This window comes from Phacochoerus africanus, chromosome 15, assembly GCF_016906955.1.
Source record: "Phacochoerus africanus isolate WHEZ1 chromosome 15, ROS_Pafr_v1, whole genome shotgun sequence".
Classification (NCBI taxonomy): Eukaryota; Metazoa; Chordata; class Mammalia; order Artiodactyla; family Suidae; genus Phacochoerus; species Phacochoerus africanus.
This window is the reverse complement of record NC_062558.1, coordinates 39,912,803-39,934,724: the sequence shown is the minus strand read 5'-3', so window position 1 is coordinate 39,934,724 and position 21,922 is coordinate 39,912,803. Positions and strand designations below refer to the sequence as shown.

At 40.0% G+C, this 21,922-nt stretch overlaps 1 protein-coding gene across 2 annotated transcripts in view; it reads right to left on the bottom strand.

Moving 5' to 3' along the window:
• Window positions 1–7,996: 7,996 nt before the first annotated feature.
• The window catches only part of TMEM116 (transmembrane protein 116), a 105,821-nt gene continuing 91,895 nt past the window's right edge, over window positions 7,997–21,922 (bottom strand). The window contains exons 10-11 of one of the 2 annotated variants that reach the window (XM_047761976.1): window positions 9,264–9,337; window positions 7,997–8,496 (exon numbers count right to left, since the gene is read on the bottom strand). In XM_047761976.1, the coding sequence (XP_047617932.1) occupies window positions 8,290–8,496; window positions 9,264–9,337 (281 nt within the window). In that variant the 3' untranslated portion in view covers window positions 7,997–8,289. The remainder of the gene's footprint in view (window positions 8,497–9,263; window positions 9,338–21,922) is intronic. The other variant, XM_047761977.1, reaches the window with a different exon arrangement.

Genomic DNA, 21,922 nt, shown 5'->3' with positions numbered 1-21,922 from the left:
CAACCAATTTTTGTATACTGATTTTATATCCTACAAATCTTTAGGGTTTTAAAATATATAGTATGTCATCTGCAAGTTGTAGAGACAGTTTTACTTCTTCCTTTATGACTTGGGCGCCTTTTCTTTTTCTTGCTTAATGTCTCTGCCTATGACTTCTACTAGGTTGACTACAAGCAGCAAGAGTGGGCATCCTTGTGCTCTTATCACAAAGGTCATCTATACCCCTCAACAGTCACACCACCATCCCCTGCCCACCCCACTGGCCCAAATCCCTGGCAACTACTGACATGCTTTCCATCTCTATAAATTTTTTTTTTTGTCTTTTTGCCATTTCTTGGGCCACTCCCGCAGCATATGGAGGTTCCCAGGCTAGGGGTTGAATCAGAGCTGTAGCTGTTAGCCTATGCCAGAGCCACAGCAACACAGGATCTGAGCAGCGTCTGTGACCTACACCACAGCTCAGGGCAATGCCGGATCGTTAACCCACTGAGCAAGGGCAGGGATCGAACCTACAACCTCATGGTTCCTAGTCGGAGTCATTAACCACTGCGCCACGATGAGAACTCCACCATCTCTATAATTTTATCACTTCAAAAATGTTATATAAATGGAGTCATACAGTATGTACCTTCTCAGATTGCTTTTTTCACTCACCTTAATGCCCCTGAAATCTAGCTATGTTGTTTTGTCTATCAGTGGTTCATTCCTTTTTATTGCTAGTACATGATATGGTTGTATCATAGTTTAACCTTTCACTTATTGAGGAAAACTGGTTATTTCCAGTTTTTGGGTATTACAAAGAAAGCTGCCATGAATATTAATATACAGATTTTTATGTAGACATAAATTTTCATTTCTCTGGGATAAATAAATGTCTAGACGTGTAACTGCTGAAGCTTGTGTTTTTTAAAGAAACACCTATTTTCCACTTACATAATTTTATATCAGCAATCCCCAGCAGTAAGACAGATTAAGTTTCTCTGAATCCTTACCAATATCTGGCATCATCTTTTATTTTAAAATTTTTAGTTACTCTAATAGGTCTGTAGCGACCTTTCATGGAGTCTTGTTTTGCATTTCTCTAATGTTGATCTTTTTTTTTCATGTGCTTATTTGCCACCCATATATCCTATTCAGTGAAATGTCTCTTCATGTCTTTTGCCAATTTTCTAATTGAATTGGTTGCTTTGATATTGAATAGTGAAAGTTCTTTATATATTCTAGATATAAATTCTTTATCAGATATGTGGTTTGCAAATATCTTCTCCCAACCTAGGCTTGTCTTTTCATCCTTTTCACAGAGTCATTCATAAAGCAAGAGCTTTTTACTTTTGATGCGGTGTAAGTTATAGATTTTTTTCTTTTATTGATCATGTTTTGGTGTTGTGTTTGAGAATTCTTCACCAAGCTCTAGATTATGAAGATATTCTATGTTTTCTTCCAAAAACTTTTATAATTATATCCATGATCCATTTTGAGGTGATTTTTGTACAAAGTGTTAGATTGAGGTTGAGGTTCATCTCTTTGTCTATGTATATCCAATTTTTCAGTACCATTTGTTGAAAAGACTGCCCTTCCTCTACAGAACTTTTTCCCTTTTGTCAAAAATCAGGAGTTCCCGTCGAATCCGACTAGGAACCATGAGGTTGCGGGTTCGGTCCCTGCCCTTGCTCAGTGGGTTAACGATCCGGCGTTGCCTGTGAGCTGTGGTGTAGGTTGCAGACTGCGGCTCGGATCCCTCGTTGCTGTGGCTCTGGCGTAGGCCAGTGGCTACAGCTCCGATTCGACCCCTAGCCTGGGAACCTCCACATGCCGCGGAAGCGGCCCAAAGAAATAGCAAAAAGACAAAAAAAAAAAAAAATCAGATGGCCACACATGTACAGGTTCTCTATTTCTGAATTCTCTATTCTGTTCCATTAATCTATGTGTCTATTCTATTGCCAATACCACAAAGTCTTAAAACTTAGTCAAGGAGTTCCGTTGTGGATCAGCAGGTTAAGAACACGACTCTTATCCGTGTGGATATGGATTCAATCTTTGGCCTCGCTCAGTGAATCCAGCATTGCCACAAGCTGCAGCATAGGTCACAGCTGCAGCTTGGATCCTGAGTTGCTATGGCTGTGACATAGGCCTGCAGTTGCAGCTCTGATTAGACCCCTGGCCTGGGAACTTCCATGTGCCACAGGTGCAGCTGTAAAAAGAAAAGGAAAAAAAAAAATTCAGCCAAGTGGCTCTTCCCATGTTATTTATCCCCCAAATTATTTTAACTGTTTCAGTTCTTTTGTCCTTTAGAAAATTTATATTCACAATAAATATTTCCCAATGTATACATAGATCAGTTCATCATGTTGTACACTTTCAGTATATAAAATTTATTTGGGAATTATACCTCAATAAAGCTGAAGGAAGAAAGTTGAGAAAAAAGACCAAGAGCTTGATAGAAAAAAAGTGAAAAAACATAAAGAGACAATTATTGAAAGATACAAAATGGCCTTTAAACATATTACAATGTTTCAAATTCACCCAAAATTAGAAAAATACAAATTAAACAACACTGACATGCTACTTATCACCTATCAGTTTGGAGAAAATCAAAATGTACGGCATTGGAATATATTCATTGCTTCAACTATGGGGAAAAATGCACTCTAATACATTACTAGTGGGAATGAAAACTGGTAAATCCCTTCTGAAGGGGCACTTGGCAATATCAAACAAAGGTACATAAGCAGTTAGCATGAATATTAACTTCTCATTTCTAGAAATTTTCCACTACAAAGATATATATATATGCAATATTATTTGCTGATGACAGTGTGTTATTTCAAAATAATGTAAACAACCTAAAAGTCCACACATAGGAGAGTGACTGAGTAAATTATGTGACATTCACAAAATTGAATACTACACAGCTATAAAAAAAAGAGAATGATAGAGTTCCCTTCATGGTTCAGTGGTTAATGAACCAGACTAGGATCCATGAGATCGTGGGTTTGATTCCTGGCCTCTCTTAGTGGGTTGAGGATCCAGCATTGCTGTGAGCTGTGGTGTAGGTCGCAGACGCAGCTTGGATCTGGTGTTGCTGTGACTATGGTGTAGGCTGGCGGCTACATCTCTGATTGGACCCCTAGCCTGGGAACTTCCATACGCCGCAGGTGTGGCCCTAAAAAAACCAAAAACCAAAAACCAAAACAAAACAAAAAAAGAATGAGGATGATTTCTATAAACTAAAATGGAGTGATTTATAGGACACATCTTTAAGCTTAGAAAGGAGACTGTAAAATGTTATGCTATATGTATATAAGAAAAAAGGATATGAAGAAATACATATGTATCTGCTTATTCGTGCAGCAAGAAATACAGGAAAAATAAACCAAGTATTATTGAGATTGGTGAGCAAGAAATGGGTGGAAAGAATGAAGACACAGGAAAAGGTTAATGGCTCAAATAAGTGTACTTTGAATACACTTTAGTGTATAGTACTGATTTTTAAAGTAACATTTCATATACTCCCTAAATCATCATTATCCAAAATATGGTAGTAAAACAGAATGAAATACAAACAGTAATGTATGAACCTAACGGTATTAAAAATGAATAACTATGACTACACCAGATAGGTCCAGATAAAAAAGTACCAATCTAAATAATTTTGGAAAACATTTTGACCTCATACTAAGGCTAAAGATAAAAAGAACTGAATATAAACATTGCTCTCCAATTCATATATTTGCTTTTCACACAGGCATGGATTGGTGAGTCTAAAAATACTTTACATGTATTCTAGGATTAAATAAATAAATATGTAGATTGTAAATAATTAAAAAAGGAAAAGGATTAGAGGTTTGAAATAGGCTGTACAGTACAGAGTAAGGAATGGTACAAATGGCATTAAACAGCAGAGGCTTGTGACCTCCTAGAGATCCACAAGCCCATGTTCTGGAACCTTAGTTTCAATGATTCAAAAGAATACTGGATGATAGGAGTGGAAGGCTATTCCATGGGAACTGGGACTGAGGGAAGAGGTTATATATTTGTTTTTTCTTGGGCCTGATGTTGGATCATTGTACTGGCTGGGCTGAAAGTTTCCTCTCTTTGGTATACTCCTCTATTAAGACATCAGAAGCTCAGCTAAGGAGCACTAAAACTGCTGTCTTTGAGGGAAGCTGCAAAGTAAAGACACTCTGAAGAGAGAGAACTCAAGAGGAGTAGGAAGAGATAGTCAAAATGTGTCATCGTGTAATACTAAGAGGGTTGGAGCAGCTATCCTTCTGGCAGGTAGCATATTTTTTATCTTTGTCCAAAAAACTGTGTCACTGACAAAGATCTAGATCGCAGGGAAAGCAACTGACAGATAGTGGTCTGGGATCATTAGCTGTTTTAATTGGGCCATGACAATGACAATTCCAGTTGGTTACTTTTCCTGCCCCTGCCCTGTCTTCTATGAAATAATGTGGTCATGGGTAATGTTTGTAGTACTTCTTCCAGGAATCCTAGACAAGGCACTTGAGAATGGGCTCTCCTCACATTAAGCTGCATATCATCTTACTGATAATAGTAACTACTCTTCCATGGATAAATTATAAGCGAGAATCTCTTTATTATTAAATAGTCTTCCCTAGGAACCTGATGATGTTCAGAGGACTGGAAGAAAAAGCAGAAAAGTTGTCCAATGTTCTGCTCAAACAAAGAAAATGGAATATTTACTTGAATATTCAAAGAAAAGATTATTTGTCAAGAAGTTCCCTGTTCATACCATCAAAGTGGAAAACTAGTCTTGCTTTTATTCAGGATGACTGCCTATTCAGAGGATGACCTGAATTTTCTTGTCACAAGCAGCACTTACTCAGGGCAAAAGGGAATCCTGACCTTACATGGCACTGTCTTTGGCATCAAGCCCACATACACTTCAAATAATTTTGAGCATCTGGTTTATAGCATATCTTTATCTGTTTATTTTTGGCCATACCCATGGCATGTGGAAGTTCCTGGGCCAAGGATCAAACCCACACCACAGCAGCAAGCAGCAACCCAAGCCGCTGCAGTGACAACACCAGATCCTTAACCTGTTGCACCACGAGCAAACTCCTATAGCATATCTTAGAAATCAGGTGAGTCTTGTGGAATCCGTGGAGATAAACAGGAGGTGCTCTTAAGCACTTCACAATTTCATAGCATAATAGAACCTGCTTCAGTTCCTATGTCCTATATATGGCCACTTTCCAAGTACATATAAGTTGACAATAAGTGATTCCAAATGTGGAGTAATAATTTAAGACCACACAGATGTTAACAGATTTCCAAGCTCTGGTCAACAGGTACATGAAGGATTCAGTATGAAAATGGTACTTACGGGGTTAGAGATACAGGCAGAGAAAACTCTATTGCTAATCTCCCTGAATTTGCAGGAAGCTTCAAAATTTTAAGCATTGCAGAGAATGGCATCTTTTGGGAGGGGTGAAAAGTGATGATGCTCATGTGATTACTACTGGCCAAAGTTTTGGGAAGTACCAGGACCATGCATTTCCCAGTAGTATCTGTACGAAGAATGCAAACAATGCCGAATCCTTTTCTCATGAAAATACACCACATTTTACAGCTTTCACAGTTCATGAGCTTGGCCATGACTTGGGAATGAAGCATGACCATGAGGCCTGCAAGTTCCATGGCCAGAACCTCTATACTATGCATAAATTTACTAGTGTAGATATAGGCTTCAGCTACTGCAGCTTCCACTACTTCCACCAGCTGTTTCATAATTTTGAAGAAGGCTGCCTATTTAATAAACTTGAGATTCGAAGCTCCTTTTGAAAGCCTTATTGTGGGAATAAGATAATGGATAAAGGAGAAGAATGTGTCTGTGGTAGTGTCCTTGACTGTCAAAAGGATCGCTGTTGTCTGCCCCCATGCCAGCTGAAGAAGGATTCAGATTGTACATTTGGAGCTTGCTGCAAAAACTGCAAATTTCTAAAGGCAACCACACCCTGCTGCCTCAGTGTGGATGAATGTGACCTTCCAGAATACTACAATGGCACCCCAAGTAGTGCCACACAGATACTACAAGCAAGATGGCACCCCTTGAAAGGAACAAAGTTACTGTTACCAAAGCCAGGGCTGAGGCCTAGACAATCTCTGTGTTAAAATCTTTGGAAAGGGCACAAAGGTTGCTCAGGAAAGTTTCTAAAATTACATGAATACCAAGGGTTTGGAAACTGTGGCAGTGTATCTAATGGGATGTTTAAGGTTTTTTAGCAAGATGTAAAAACATCCAAAGGCTCCTATGCATTGGAAAATATCAAACACTTGTTCCCCATGCATGACACATGGTGCTGGGGCACTGAGATTTCTGAGGCCAAAGACAGGGATAATGAGGGGGAGGTAAAGGTCTGTATTAATCAAACCTGCTTAGATACAACTATACTCTACTATGACAGCAACCTGAACAGGTCATGGAGTCAAGGGAGGGGTGTTTGCAGAAATTTTAAGAATTGCCATTGTGTCTTTGTCTATGCCCCTCCTACATGTTGATTCAAGGGCTATGGGGGTAGTTTGAATAGTGGCCCTCTTACTTTCAGTATGACGAAGAGCTGATAATCCTAATCTTGCCTAGCCTTTTATTATTTTTCATTCCTACTATCTTTTTGTTTGACTACACCCATAGAATATCTAAGACCAGTGTAAATACCAAACAATTCATCAGAGAAGCAAGATGAAAAAAATCAGACAAACATTTGGTAATTACCTTTTTTATGGCAATAAAGTCAAATATGAAGCAATATTGACAGGACTTTTTAAGAATTAGACTCCTTAGTTCTAGTGTCCCTCAAAGTCTATAGAAATGACAATTCTTGCTTCCATCTGTCTTTCTATATGCTTAATTCTTATAAGTTTTTAAATTAAAAGAAGTTAAAGCAGCTCTCTAGGTGAAGCAATCTTTTTCTGTGCTACCCAGAAGTCAGGTCTCCAGAGCTCTGGGGCAATGAAAGGCCTCAAGATGTGTTCTTGACAGAATGAGGCCAGGTTACCATTCATACTATCTGGTTCTTAGTTCCAGATGTTTTAGTTGATTATCATTCCAGTCTTTGTCCATTTAGCTTTCCCCTTTGTTCTGGCATCACAGTATCTAAGATTCTGGTCTCACATTGGCCTTTATGACCTAACTGGAGAGACCCTAATATCACTTGTTACATGACTAAAGATGAAGAAACATGAAGCATTTCTACTCATGAATAAGCCTCTTCAGTATGAGGATTTTTTTCTTTCCCCAAAGGTTAAATTCTACTTCTTAGTCATTCACTCACCTCTTCATTAATTTATTCAATAAACAAACATTTAGCACTTACTGTTAGGTGGAACCATGTAAAACTGAAATTAGATCATTTTCACTACAAAATAGCAAGTTCATATGGTTCAGCCTAATTCTATGTCCAAGGCCTATGAAACATACCTTGGACTTTTGCTCATAAATGGAAGTTGAGAAGTTTTTTATTCAGTTTCTTTCGGTTGTGATTTCTCTTAAATGTTATTATCCACTGTAACTTCAAAAGGCTGGCCTTTATTTTCTAGAGCAGGACGGTTCCTACTGTCAAGACCTAGAACAGCATTGAATGTATAAAAGAGTAGGATGTGCTGTGTCTGAGATCCCACTACCACTTTTTTGACAGATTTTGTCCTTGCTTCTTCTGAGTTTCCAAAACTTTTCAAAGAACATAAACCTAGGACTTTCTTTACAACAACAGAGAAAGATCTGAGCAAGCTGGTGCATACCACACTACCTCCCCCACAACCATGGAGTAGAGAGCTTGGGAATACCTTGTATAAATAATAACCTGTAATTCATTCATTCATTCACTCATTCATTTATGCTACACCCACATCATGTGAAAATTCCCAGGCCAGGGATGGAACCCACGTATCGGTTGCAGCCTTTGTCACAGCTGCAGCAGTGCTGGATCCTTAACCCTCTGGGCCACGTGGGAACTTCCTGGAATTTACTTTTTTTCTAGAAGAGATTAAGACAAATCTAATATTTATTGAAGTAACATGAGCCTATCTCTCATGTGGAAAGTGTCTTCATATCCCTGAACAAATACTTTAACGATCACTGTGAATCTGAGAATAATGAATAGATCCCATCTACTTTACCTAGAGTAGCTACTAACCATGGCACTATATCCCCTTTCACTTAGTTTAAGGCATGGTTAGAAAAGATTTAAGATGTTCTTCAACACTCTTCCCACTCGTTAGTGTAGAATAATTCCAGTTCCTAGGTGTTCTAGTTTTACAGTTTCAAAAAATATTGGAGGTGCTAGTAGCAAAAGCAAGGGTAGACTCCAATGGACTTAGGCCCCTTCTATAGAATCTCTTCTGTGAGCATAATAATGGTGTCTGGGTGTCTGCATCACGCCGAGCCTTTTGCTTTAGTTGGTGGAACTTGTACTGTGTCCAGCCATATACTCCACAGTTGAGCAGACCCTGGGATGATCCTGTTAGAGCCTGGAGGAGATGAAGGGGTGATGGAGCCCATCCTTCAAGTTTTCAGAGATTTGGGGAATAATCCCCATTCTTCTTATTATTGTTATATTTCCTCTATCTCAAAAATCAAGATCTGGTGCCAGTTTTTAAAATATTTTTCTAGCTCTTCCTAAACTCAATCTTCACACTGTACTTTGTCATGAATGACTATGAGTTAGTCATATTTCTTAGTATATAAATATATAAGGACAATGAAATAGTTTCAACGTTTCTCCATATTGTCCCATTTCCCAGATTGGGCTTGAGAAAACTGTCCTAATAGCACAATCAGATAGCCCCCCCCAAACCTTCTTAAATCTGATAAAGGAGGAGAATAGAGAAGCATCTTTTCTTTGCTCCTCTCTCTCCATTCACTCAGAATTACTAATTTATCCTATACATTTCACTCTGGATGAGAGAAAATCATGTCTATCAGTGTTTCATAAGAATATTACCTGGTAGATCTTGTCATCTGTTACCCATCCCTTAAAAAAAAAACATCAATAAAATGTAGCTGGCCAGAGATATATATGCCCTGAAATGCATGGCTGCACTTTCACAAGGGTACTTACATTATCTGTGAGTAAAATTTCACTTCCGTATAGCTGGTTATAAATAATATATTTTATCTTTTACAATGTAGAAAGAAATACCCTAAGGGGAAAAATTGTGCCTACTGAATATTAGCAATGTAATAAAATAGGATAAGAGGGTGTAAGAATAGAGATGCTGGATATTGGAGGTGTTACCTGGAGAACATAGAGGGCCATGTGAAGTTTGGTGTCCTGTGGCTTCATCAGCTTTATGATCATCAGTATGGCAGCTGTGAAAACACAAAATATAAATTTTGTTGCCAGCCCTAGCTGCCTGAGCATAAATTTTCTCAGTATATATGCCTAAGCATTGTGAGAATTATAGGCATAGTGAAGACTAGCAGTGACATTAACCAGTTATACAAACCACTGGTTTCAGGTCTTCAACTGCTACTCCTCACTGATTAAACTTTGCAGATTATGAGAGTAGAAATGGTGGCAAGACACACTATAGAAAGATCCTAAGTTACAACTCTTTTTTTTTTTTTTTGGTCTTTTTAGGGCCACACCTGCAGCATGTAGAAGTTCATGGGCCACGTGTTGAATCAAATCTGCAACTTCTACAGCCACAGCAATGCAGGATCTGAGCCGCATCTGCAACCTACACCAGAGCTTGCAGCAACACTGGATCCTTAACCCACTGAGCAAGGCCAGGGATCCAATCCACATCGTCATGGATACCGGTCAGGTTCTTAACCTGCTGAGCCACAATGGGAACTCTGCTAAGTTATAATTCGTGACTTCCTTTGCCTACTAAGCCCTTTCATAAACATTATCTAATCTGATGCTCACTAAACCTTTATGCAGTAGGAAGGGCAGGTATTAATATCTCTGAGTTCTGTCAGGACATTTCTGTTCATATTAGGTTGCATCTCATGTCTCATGTCTTAATTTCTACAGTCTAAGAAAAAAAGAAGTTAAAAAGGTTGGGAAAAGCTGGAAATATGGATGGGACCAAGGTAAATTTTATATGCTGGACAAGAATTTGTAGTCATCCTTTTTTTTATATATTTTTTTTTATTTTCCCACTGTACAGCAAGGGGGTCAGGTTATCCTTACATGTATACATTACAATTACATTTTTCCCCCAGCCTTTCTTCTGTTGCAACATGAGTATCTAGACAAAGTTCTCAATGCTATTCAGCAGGATCTCCTGGTAAATCTATTCTAAGTTGTGTCTGATAAGCCCAAGCTCCCGATCCCTCCCACTCCCTCCCCCTCTCATCAGGTAGCCACAAGTCTCTTCTCCACGTCCATGATTTTCTTTTCTGAGGAGACGTTCATTTGTGCTGGATATTAGATTCCAGTTATGAGTGATATCATATGGTATTTGTCTTTGTCTTTCTGGCTCATTTCACTCAGTATGAGAGTCTCTAGTTCCATCCATGTTGCTGCAAATGGCATTATGTCATTCTTTTTTATGGCTGAGTAGTATTCCATTGTGTATATATACCACTTCTTCCGAATCCAATCCTCTGTCGATGGACATTTGGGTTGTTTCCATGTCTTGGCTATTGTGAACAGTGCTGCAATGAACATGCGGGTGCACGTGTCTCTTTTAAGGAGAGTTTTGTCCGGATAGATGCCCAAGAGTGGGATTGCGGGGTCATATGGAAGTTCTATGTATAGATTTCTAAGGTATCTCCAAACTGTTCTCCATAGTGGCTGTACCAGTTTACATTCCCACCAACAGTGTAGGAGGGTTCCCTTGTCTCCACAGCCCCTCCAGCACTTGTTATTTGTGGATTTATGAATGATGGCCATTCTGACTGGTGTGAGGTGATATCTCATGGTAGTTTTGATTTGCATTTCTCTTATAACCAGCGATGTTGAGCATTTTTTCATGTGTTTGTTGGCCATCTGCATATCTTCTTTGGAGAAATGTCTATTCAGGTCTTTTGCCCATTTTTCCATTGATTGATTGGCTTTTTTGCTGCTGGGTTGTATAAGTTGTTTATATATTCTAGAGATTAAGCCCTTGTCGGTTGCATCATTTGAAACTGTTTTCTCCCATTCTGTGTAAGTTGTCTTTTTGTTTTCTTTTGGGTTTCCTTTGCTGTGCAAAAGCTTTTCAGTTTGATGAGGTCCCATGGGTTTATTTTTGCTCTAATTTCTATTGCTTTGGGAGACTGACCTGAGAAAATATTCATGATGTTGATGTCAGAGAGTGTTTTGCCTATGTTTTCTTCTAGGAGTTTGATGGTGTCCTGTCGTATATTTAAGTCTTTCAGCCATTTGGAGTTTATTTTGGTGCATGGTGTGAGGGTGTGTTCTAGTTTCATTGCTTTGCATGCCGCTGTCCAGGTTTCCCAGCAATGCTTGCTGAAGAGACTTTCTTTTTCCCATTTGATGTTCTTACCTCCCTTGTCAAAGATTAATTGACCATAGGTGTCAGGGTTTATTTCTGGATACTCTATTCTGTTCCATTGGTCTGTCTGTCTGTTTTGATACCAGTCCCACACTGTTTTGATGGCTGTGGCTTTGTAGTATTTCTTGAAGTCTGGGAGAGTTATGCCTCCTGCTTGGTTTTTGTTTCTCAGGATTGCTTTGGCGATTCTGGGTCTTTTGTGGTTCGATATAAATGTTTGGATTGTTTGTTCTAGTTCTGTGAAAAATGTCCTGGGTAATTTGATAGGGATTGCATTGAATCTGTAGATTGCTTTGGGTAGGATGGCCATTTTTACAATATTGATTTTCCCAATCCAGGAACATGGAATATCTTTCCAGTTCTTTACATCTTCTTTGATTTCTTTGATTAAAGTTTTATAGTTCTCGGCATATAGGTCCTTTACCTCCTTGGTCAGGTGTATTCCGAGGTATTTGATTTTGTGAGGTGCAATTTTAAAAGGTATCGTGTTTTGGTATTCCTTTTCTAATATTTCATTGCTGGTATAGAGAAATGCAACTGACTTCTGAATGTTAATCTTATATCCTGCTACTTTGCTGAATTTATTAATCAGTTCAAGTAGTTTTGGGGTTGAGTCCTTAGGGTTTTCTATGTATATAGTATCATGTCATCTGCATACAGTGACAGTTTGATCTCTTCTCTTCCTATCTGGATGCCTTTGATTTCTTGTGTTTGTCTAATTGCTGTGGCTAGGACTTCCAAACGATGTTGAAGAGCAGTGGTGAGAGTGGGCATCCCCGTCTTGTTCCAGATTGGAGTGAGAAGGCTTTCAGTTTTTCCCCATTGAGGATTATATTTGCTGTGGGTTTCTCATAAATGGCTTTGATTATATTCAGGAATGTTCCCTCTATACCCACTTTGGCGAGGGTCTTGATCATGAATGGATGTTGGACTTTGTCAAATGCTTTTTCTGCGTCTATTGAGATGATCATATGATTTTTGACTTTTTTTTTGTTAATGTGGTGTATGATGCTGATGGATTTGCGTATGTTGAACCATCCTTGTGAACCTGGGATGAACCCAACCTGGTCATGGTGTATAATTTTTTTGATATGTTGTTGGATTCGGTTGGCTAAGATTTTGTTGAGAATTTTTGCATCTATATTCATCAATGATATTGGCCGATAGTTTTCTTTTTTGGTGGTATCTCTGTCTGGTTTTGGAATGAGGGTGATGGTGGCATCATAGAATGTCTTTGGGAGTATTCCTTCTTCTTCAACCTTTTGAAAGAGTTTAAGGAGGATGGGCACCAATTCCTCTTTATATGTTTGATAAAATTCACCTGTGAAGCCATCTGGTCCTGGACTTTTATTTGTAGGGAGTGATTTTATGACCTCTTCAATTTCATTTCTAGTGATGGGTCTGTTCAGTTGGTCTGTTTCTACTTGATTCAGTTTTGGCAGGCTGTAAGATTCTAGAAAATTGTCCATTTCTTCCAGATTGTCCAACTTGTTGCCGTATAGTTGTTCATAGTATTCTCTTATGGTTTTTTGTATTTCTGCTGTATCCGTTGTCATTTCTCCTTTTTCATTTATAATTTTGGTTATTTGGGTTCTTTCTCTCCTCTTTTTAGTGAGTCTGGCCAGGGGTTTGTCAATTTTGTTTACCTTTTCAAAGAACCAGCTCTTGGTTTTATTAATTTTCTCTATTGTTTTTTGAGTCTCTATTTTATTGATTTCTTCTTTGATCTTTATAATTTCCTTCCTTCTGCTGACTTTAGGACTTTTTTGTTCTTCTTTTTCTAATTCATTTAGGTGGAGGGTTAAGTTGTCAATTTGGGATTTTTCTTCTTTTTTGAGAAAGGCCTGTATTGCTATAAATTTCCCTCTGAGCACTGCTTTCGCAGCATCCCATAGATTTTGAGCGGTTGTGTCTTCATTATCATTTGTTTCAAGGTAGTTTTTAATTTCCTTCTTGATTTCCTCATTGACCCATTGGTTTTTTAGTAGCATGTTGTTTAGTCTCCATGCAGTAGGTTTTTTCTCTTTCCTTTTCCCATGGTTGGTTTCTAATTTCATGGCATTGTGGTCAGAGAAGATACTTGAGATAATTTCTATGCCCCTAAATTTATTGAGATTAGCTTTGTGTCTCAATATGTGGTCGATTCTTGAGAATGTTCCATGAGCATTTGAGAAGAATGTGTAGTCTGATTTTTTTGGATGTAGTGTCCTGAAGATATCAATTAAGTCTAACTTTTCTATTGTTTCCTTCAGGATCTCTGTTGCTTTATTGGTTTTCTGTCTAGAGGATCTGTCCATTGATGTGAGGGGGGTATTAAGGTCTCCTACTCTGATTGTATTCTCATCAATATCTCCCTTTATGTCTGTTAATATTTGTTGTATGTATCTGGGTGCTCCTGTATTTGGGGCATATATGTTGACGATAGTAACATCCTCTCCTTGGATGGATCCCTTAATCATTAAGTAGTGTCCTTCTTTGTCTTTATGTCTTTTGTTTTAAAGTCTATTTTGTCTGATATGAGCATTGCGACTCCTGCTTTTCTGTCATGTCTATTGGCGTGAAATATTTTCCCCCACCCTTTCACTTTCAATCTATACGTATCTTTTGTCCTAAGGTGAGTTTCTTGTAGGCAGCATATTGAAGGTTTTTGCCTTTTTATCCACTCAGCCACTCTGTGTCTTTTGATTGGGGCATTCAGTCCATTGACATTTAAGGTGATAATTGATAGATGATTATTTATTGCCATTTGAACCTCGTGTTCCAGTTGATTCTATGGTTCTCCATTCTTCCTTTCTTTTTTTCTTTTTTTTTTTTTTTGGTTGGATGGTCTCCTGTTATTATCTGCTTGAGTGTATTTTTTTTTTCATTTTTTGCAAATGCAATATTTGGTTTTGGCTTGTGGTTGCCCTGTTTTTTAAGTATGCTAACCCCTTCCCATAATTGTGTGTTTTAGCCTGATGGTCCTGTAAGTTCAAACACTTCATTACTACATTAAAATTAAGAAGAAAAACATACAAACACACAAAAAAAAAGGGTTATTTATTTCCTAACATCCCTTGCCCACATTTTATGGTTTTGATGACTCTTTTTTATTTTTTTCTTTTTAATTTTATTTTGTTTGAAGCATGTTCATGATTAAATCTGTATGCTGGCTTATTTGAGTGACTGCTTTCTGATTGCGGTTTCCTCAGTCCTAGTTCTTCTTCTTCTTCTTCTTTTTTTCTTTTCTTTTTTCTTCCCTTTCCTTTCTTTCTTTTTGGTTTAGAGAAGCCCTTTCAATATTTCCTTTAACCTGGGTTTTGTGTTGCTGTATTCTTTAAGTTTTTGTTTGTTGGAAAAAATTTTTATTTCCCCTTCTATTTTAAATGATATTCTTGCTGGATAGAGTATTCTAGGTTGCATATTTTTTCCTTTTGGCACTTTAAATATCTCTTGCCATTTCCCTCCTGGCCTGTAGTGTTTCTGTAGAGAAATCAGCTGATAATCTTATGGGGGTTCCCTTGTAGGTAACATTCTGCTTTTCTCTTGCTGCCTTTAGGATCCTCTCTTTATCACTAACTTTTGCCATTTTTATTATGATGTGTCTTGGTGTGGGTCTATTTGGGTTCAGTTTGTTTGGCGCCCTCTGTGCTTCTTGTATCTTGAACCCAGTATCCTTTAGATTTGGGAAGTTTCCAGCGATAATTTCTTCAAATATATTTTCCATCCCCTTATCTTTTTCTACTCCTTCTGGAATTCCTATTATGCATAGATTGGCCCGCTTTATATTATCCCATAGGTCTCTTATATTGCTTTCCAGTTTTTTGATTCGGTTTTCTGTCTGCTGACCGGATTGGGTGATTGCCATTATTCTATCTTCCACATCACTGATTCGTTCTTCTGCATTATTCATTCTGGTTTTTACTGCCCTTAGTTCAGTTTGCATCTCTGCAAATGAATGTTCTAGTTTTTCTTGGCTCCTCCTTATATTTTCTAGTTCCTTTCTGAGGGTATCTGCATTACTGTTCATATCTTCTCTTAATTCCTTCAGTATTTTCACTATTTCTCTTTTGAACTCCAGGTCTGTCAGACTGCAGAGATCTGTTTCATTGTTGACTGTTTTAGGTGAGTTCTCCTGTTGGTTTGACTGGGGGTGGTTTCTCAGCTTCTTCATCTTGCTTGTTGTTTTCTTTCTCCTGAGGGAGTTGTACTCTCCGTTATCGGGCAGTGTTTGCCTTGTCACTGCCGTGGAATATTTCCTGAGGGCTGGCGTTGTTGGTCAATCTTTTTTGAGGCAGTGTGGCGTTTCTGGAGTGTTGATGGAGCTAACAGTGTTTCTTTGAAGCAAAGGAGGACTTCCTGAGGGCAGACAGGACTGGGAGGTCCACACCACAATGGTAGCAGATTTCACTTGGTCATGCAGAGCTTGCTCTGGTGTTTTTAGGCTGTGGGGTTCTTGCAGGGGGTTGGCGGTGTTGGGCAGCTGTTCCTCAGGAGTGCAGCACCCCCTGGGGGCTTGAGAAGCTATCTGAGTCACTGAGAACCTAAGAGGCTCTTCCCTAGGGCAGCCCAACTCAGAAGGACAGCCTGAGAATGTAGGCAGATCTTTTCACAGTCTGGCCAAGCTTGTTGCAGCTTTTCTGGGCTGCAGGGGGTCCTGCCTGGAGCTGGCAGTCCTATGCAGCTGATCCACTAGGTCTCGGCACCCTCTGGGGGCTTGGGCAGGTAGCAGGGCCATTGGAAACCCAAGAGGCTCCTCCCCGGGGCAGCCTGACTCAGAAAAACCATCTGAGAACTTTTCCCGACTCGGCCAGGCTTGTTGCAGCTTTTCTGGGCTGTAGGGGGTCCTGCCTGGAGCTGGCAGTCCTATGGAGCTGATCCACTAGGTCTCGGCACCCCCTGGGGGCTTGGGTGGGTAGCAGGGTTGTTGGAAACCCAAGAGGCTCCTCCCCGGGGCAGCCTGACTCAGAAAAACCGTCTGAGATCTTCTCCCGACTCAGCCAGGCTTGTTGCAGCTTTTCTGGGCTGCAGGGGGTCCTGCCTGGAGCTGACAGTCCTATGCAGCTGATCCTCTAGAGCTTGGCACCCCCTGGGGGCTTGGGCGGGTAGCAGGGCCGCTGGAAATCCAAGAGGCTCCTCCCCGGGGCAGCCCGACTCAGAAAAACCATCCGAGAATTAGGCAGATCTATTCACAGCCTGGCTAGGCTTGTTCTAGCTTTTCTTGCCTGCAGGCCTTTTCTCGGGGGCTGGTGGTGTTTGGTGCTGCTCTGCAGAAGTGTAGACCCTCCAAAGAGCAAGCAGGCCTGTGCAGGGACAGCCCCTGCGGTGGTAGGCTTCAGGCAATTGTTGAGGCCAGCCCTCCTGGATGGCAGGCAGCCCCAGGTTCAGCGAGAGCGTAGGGGGTGGTGGGGGTGGGGGGAGGGGATGCACTGGGAAGCACAGCTTTCAGCTAGCTATCAGGCCTGTAAGCTTGCTGTGGCATGGGGGGGTATTCTACGGGGACCCACCCCTTCTCTCCCCTCCCCAGCTCGGGCGCAGACCAGGCTCTTCTCCCAGGTTCCCTCTGATGGGGCTTTCCACTTCCCCGCCCCTAGAGTATTTCTCCCTTTCTCTGCGACAGCTTTGTTTTCTAGTCTCCCAGGCAGTCTCTGCCCCATCAAATGTTTTCTAGACCTCCCAAGCAGTTTCCGCTCCGCCCCGCCCCCCCCAGCCCGTTCTTGGGGACTAACCTCTGGAGCCGAGGTCTTGGTGCCCAGCCCCCACCCAGGTGTCTCAATTTTTGGTGACTGTGCCCGTAGTTCAGATGGTCCGTTCGGTTCTTGATCGGCTTTTCCGTACTCCAACTTACTGCTACACTCTTCTCTGCATCTGGAGATTCCTCCGGTTTGTTTGATCTTTCCCCCAAGTAGGTGACTTTCCAGGGTGCGGGATCCCTTTCTCCTCCGCAGTTCCCTTTCGGGAGCGCCCGTCCCGCTCGGATTCACCTTCTCTCACACTCCTCTTTTCTCCCGTTCTGCCCAGTAATGTCACGAACTTCTTGCCGTCATTGGAGTTTAGGTTCCTCTGCCAGCGATTGGTTGCTGTTCTGTGCGAGTCATTTATTCTGTAGATGTGCTTTTTTTGTTGTTGTGTTTGTGGGAGAGGGCAAGCGTGTCCCCCTACTCCTCCGCCATCTTGTCCTCTCTCTAGTCATCCTTCTTGATGAGACTATTCTGCCTGATCACAACCCAATGGTTATCCTTTTCATTGCCTAGATCTTTCCATTAAGATACCCCCCTGAGCAAGAGTCAGAGGCAAGATGGCAAAGTAGAAGAACTCAAACTCAGTCTTTCAGGAAAACAACAAAATTATAACTAACTGCTAAATAATCATCAACAAAATAGACTGGAAACTATGAAAAAATATATCCTATACCCAAAGAGAAAAAAGCCGCCACATTAAGACATTAGGAGGAGTGCTTTCACTATATAAGCAATTCCATATCCATGAGGTAGGTGACCCACAGATTAGAAAATAACTATATTACAGAGGCTCTCCCACAGGAGTGAGAGTTTCAAACTGCACGTCAGGATCCCCAGCCTGGGCATCTGACACTGGGAGGAGGAGCCCCCAAAGCATTTGGCATTGAAGGCCAGCAGGCCACATGTTCAGGGGCCCCACAGGACTGGGGGAAACAGAGACTCCATTCTTGGAAGGCACACAGGGTATCACCTGCAATGGATCTCAGGGCAAAGCAGGGACTCTGTAAGAATCGGGGTCAGACCTACCTGTGGGTCTTGGAGGGTCTCCTGGAAAGCAAGGGGTGGTTGTGGCTTGCTGTGGGGGCAGGACATTGTGGAGGATGAGGTCTTGGGAATAATCATCAACATGAACTCCCCAGGAGGCTGCCATTTTGGAAAAATATGGCCTCACCTATCAGACCTGAAAAGCCCCAGGCTGAACAACACATAGCATGGGAACACAGCCCCACCTATCAGCAAACAGGCTGCCTAAAGTCCTCTTAGGCACACAGCTATCTCTAATCACAAACAGAGACAAAGCCCCACCCACCAGAAGGACAAGACTCAGCTCCTCCTACCAGTGGTTAGGCACCAGTCCCTCAAATCAAGAGGCCTGGCACAGCCACTGTATCAACTTCACCCACAAAAGGGTAGACACCAGAAGCAAGGGAGGTTACAAACCTGTAGCTTGGCAACAACCTTGTACCCTGCAGAAAAAAGATCACACAGAAAGCTATACAAAATGAAAAGACAAAGAAATATGACCCAGATGAATGAACAAGGCAAAACCCCAGAAAAACACCTAAGTGTACTGGAGATAAGCAACCTCCATGAAAAAGACTTTAGAGTAATGAGAGTGAGGATGATCCAAGATCTTGGGGAAAAAATGGAGGCAAAGATTGATAAATTATAAGAAATACTTAACAAATAAATATAAGATTTAAAAATTAAACAAGCAGAGGTGCAAAATACAATAACCCAAATAAAAAATTCACAAGAAGGAAACAAGAGCAGAATACAGGAGGTAAAAGAGCAAATAAGTGAGGTGGAAGACAGACTGGTGGAAATCACTGACATGGAACAGAATAAAGAAAAAAGAATGAAAAGAAATGAGGACAGTCTAGGAGAACCCTGGGACAACTTTAAATGCATCAACATTTGCATTATAGTGATGCCAGAAGGAGAAGAGGGAGAGAAAGGGTCAGAGATATTTGAAGAGCTAATAGCTGAAAACTTCCCTAACATGGGGAAGGAATCACCCACTCAAATCCAGGAAGCACAACAAACACCATATAGAATAAATCAAAGGAGGAACACCCCAAGACATATATTAATCAAATTGACCAAAATTAAAGACAAAGAGAAAATCTTGAAAGCAGCTAGGGAAAGAAACAAATAACATACCAGGGAACCCCGATAAGGTTATCAGCAGGTTTTTCAGCAGAAACTCTGCAGGTCAGAAGGGAGTGGCATGATATACTTAATGCAATGAAAGGAAAAAACCTCCAACCAAGATTACTTTACCCAGCAAGGCTCTCATTCAGATTTGAAGGAGAAATCAAAAGCTTCGCAGATAAGCAAAACCTAAGAGAATTCAGCACCACTAAACCAGCTTTACAACAAACATTAAAGGAACTTCTCTAGGTGGAAAAGAAAAGACCACCATTATAAAAAAGAAAATTACAAATAAGAAGGCTCACTGGTAAAGGCAGACAAATAGCAAAGGTAAGAAATCATCCATGCAAATATGATAGTAAAACCAGCCATCATGAGAAGAGGAGGGTACAAATGCAGGATACTGGAAATACATTTGCAATTAAGATACCAGCAACTTAAAACAATCTTGTATAGGAGTTCCTGTCGTGGCTCAGTGGTAACAAATCCAACTGGTATCCATAAGGATGCAAGTTTGATCCTTGGCCCTGCTCAGTGGGTTAAGGATCTGATATTTCTGTGAGCTGTGGTATAGGTCACAGATGGGGCTTGGATCTGGCATTGCTGTGGCTGTGGTGTAGGCCAGCAGTTGCAGCTCTGATTCAATCCCTAGTCTGGGAATTTCTATGTGCCGCAGGTGTGGCCCTAAAAGTCTTATGTATATACAATCTCCTATATCAAAACCTCATAGTAACTGCAAACCAAAAACCTATAATTGACACATGCACAAATAAGAAAAAGCAATCCAAACATGACACTAAAGATAGTCATCAAACCGCAAGAAAAGAGAATAAAAGAAGGGAAGAAAAAAGACCAACAAAAACAAATCCAAAACAATTAACAAAATGGCAATAAGAACAGTACAACAGAAAAAAAATAATGTATTAGGGAAATAAAAAACTAAATAAAAAATAAAAATAAAGTAAAATGAAAAAAAAGAATATGTATATCAATAATTACCTTACATATAAATGGACTAAATGCCCTGACCAAAAGACATAGACTGACTGAATGGATACAAAAACAAGACCCATATATATCTTGTCTACAAGAAACGTACTTCAGTTCCAGGGACCCACAAACTAAAGTGAGAAGATGAAAGAAGATATTCCATGCAAAGAGAAATCAAAAGAAAGCTGGAGTAGCAATACTCATATCAGACAAACAGACTTTAAATAAAATAAAGACTGTTATAAGACACAAAAGGACATTACATAAAGGATTAATCCAAGAAGAAGATATAACAATTGTAAATACATACACACGCAACATAGGAGCACCACAATATATAAGGCAACTGCTAAAATGCTTAAAAGGAGAAATCAACAATAACACAATAATAGTTGGGGGATTTTAACACCCCACTTACAGGCAGATTATCCAGACAGAAGATCAACAAGGAAACACAGGGCTTAAATAATGCATTAGACCACATGGACTTAATAGATGCTCATAGAATATTCCATCCCAAAGTAGCAGAATACAAATTTTGTTCAAGTGCACATGGAACATAGTCTAGGACAGATCACATTCTGGGCCACAAATCAAGCCTCAGTAAATTTAAGTAAACTGAAATCATATCAAGCATCTTTTCCAACCACAATGCTATGAGACTAGATGTCTTAAAAGATTCTAAAAAAAAAACTGCAAAAAAATCCAGACATGTGGAGACTAAATAATATGCTACTAAACAACCAATGGATCACTGAAGAAACCAAAGAGGAAATAAAAAAATACCTAAAGATACAATGATCTAAAACCTATGGGATGGGAGTTCCCATCCTGGCTCAGCGGAAACAAGTCTGACTAGGAACCATGAGGTTGCGGGTTCAATTCCTGACCTTGCTCAGTGGGTTAAGGATCTGGCATTGTCATGAGCTATGGTGGAGGTCATAGATGGTAGATGGGGCTCGGATCTGATGCGGCTGTGGCTGTGGCATAGGCTGGCAGCTACAGCTCCAATTCAACCCATAGCTCCAATTCGACCCCTGGGAACCTCCAAAAATAGAACCTATGAGATGCAGCAAAAGCAGTCCTAAGGGGAAAGTTTATAGCAATACAAGCCTACCTCAGGAAACAAGAAAAAACTCAAACAACCTAACATTATACCTAAAGGAACTAGAGAAAGAAGACTGAACAAAACCCAAAGTTAGTAGAAGGAAAGACATCATAAAGATCAGATCAGAAATAAATGAAATAGAAATGAAGAAAACAATAGGAAAGATCACTGAAATTAAAAGCTGATTCTTTGAAGATATCAACAAAATTGATAAACCCTTAGCGGGCTTATAGAGAAATAAAGGACAAGGACTCAAATCAATAAAATTAGAAATGAAAAAGGAGAAGTTACAATAGATATCACAGAAATACAACAAATCATATGCAACTACTACAAGCAACTATATGCCAATAAAATGGATAACCTAGAAGAAATGGACAAATTCTTAGGTACGATATTCTAAGACTAAACTAGGAAGAAATAGAAAAGATGAATGAATCAAACACAAGTACTGAAACTGAAACTATTATTAAAA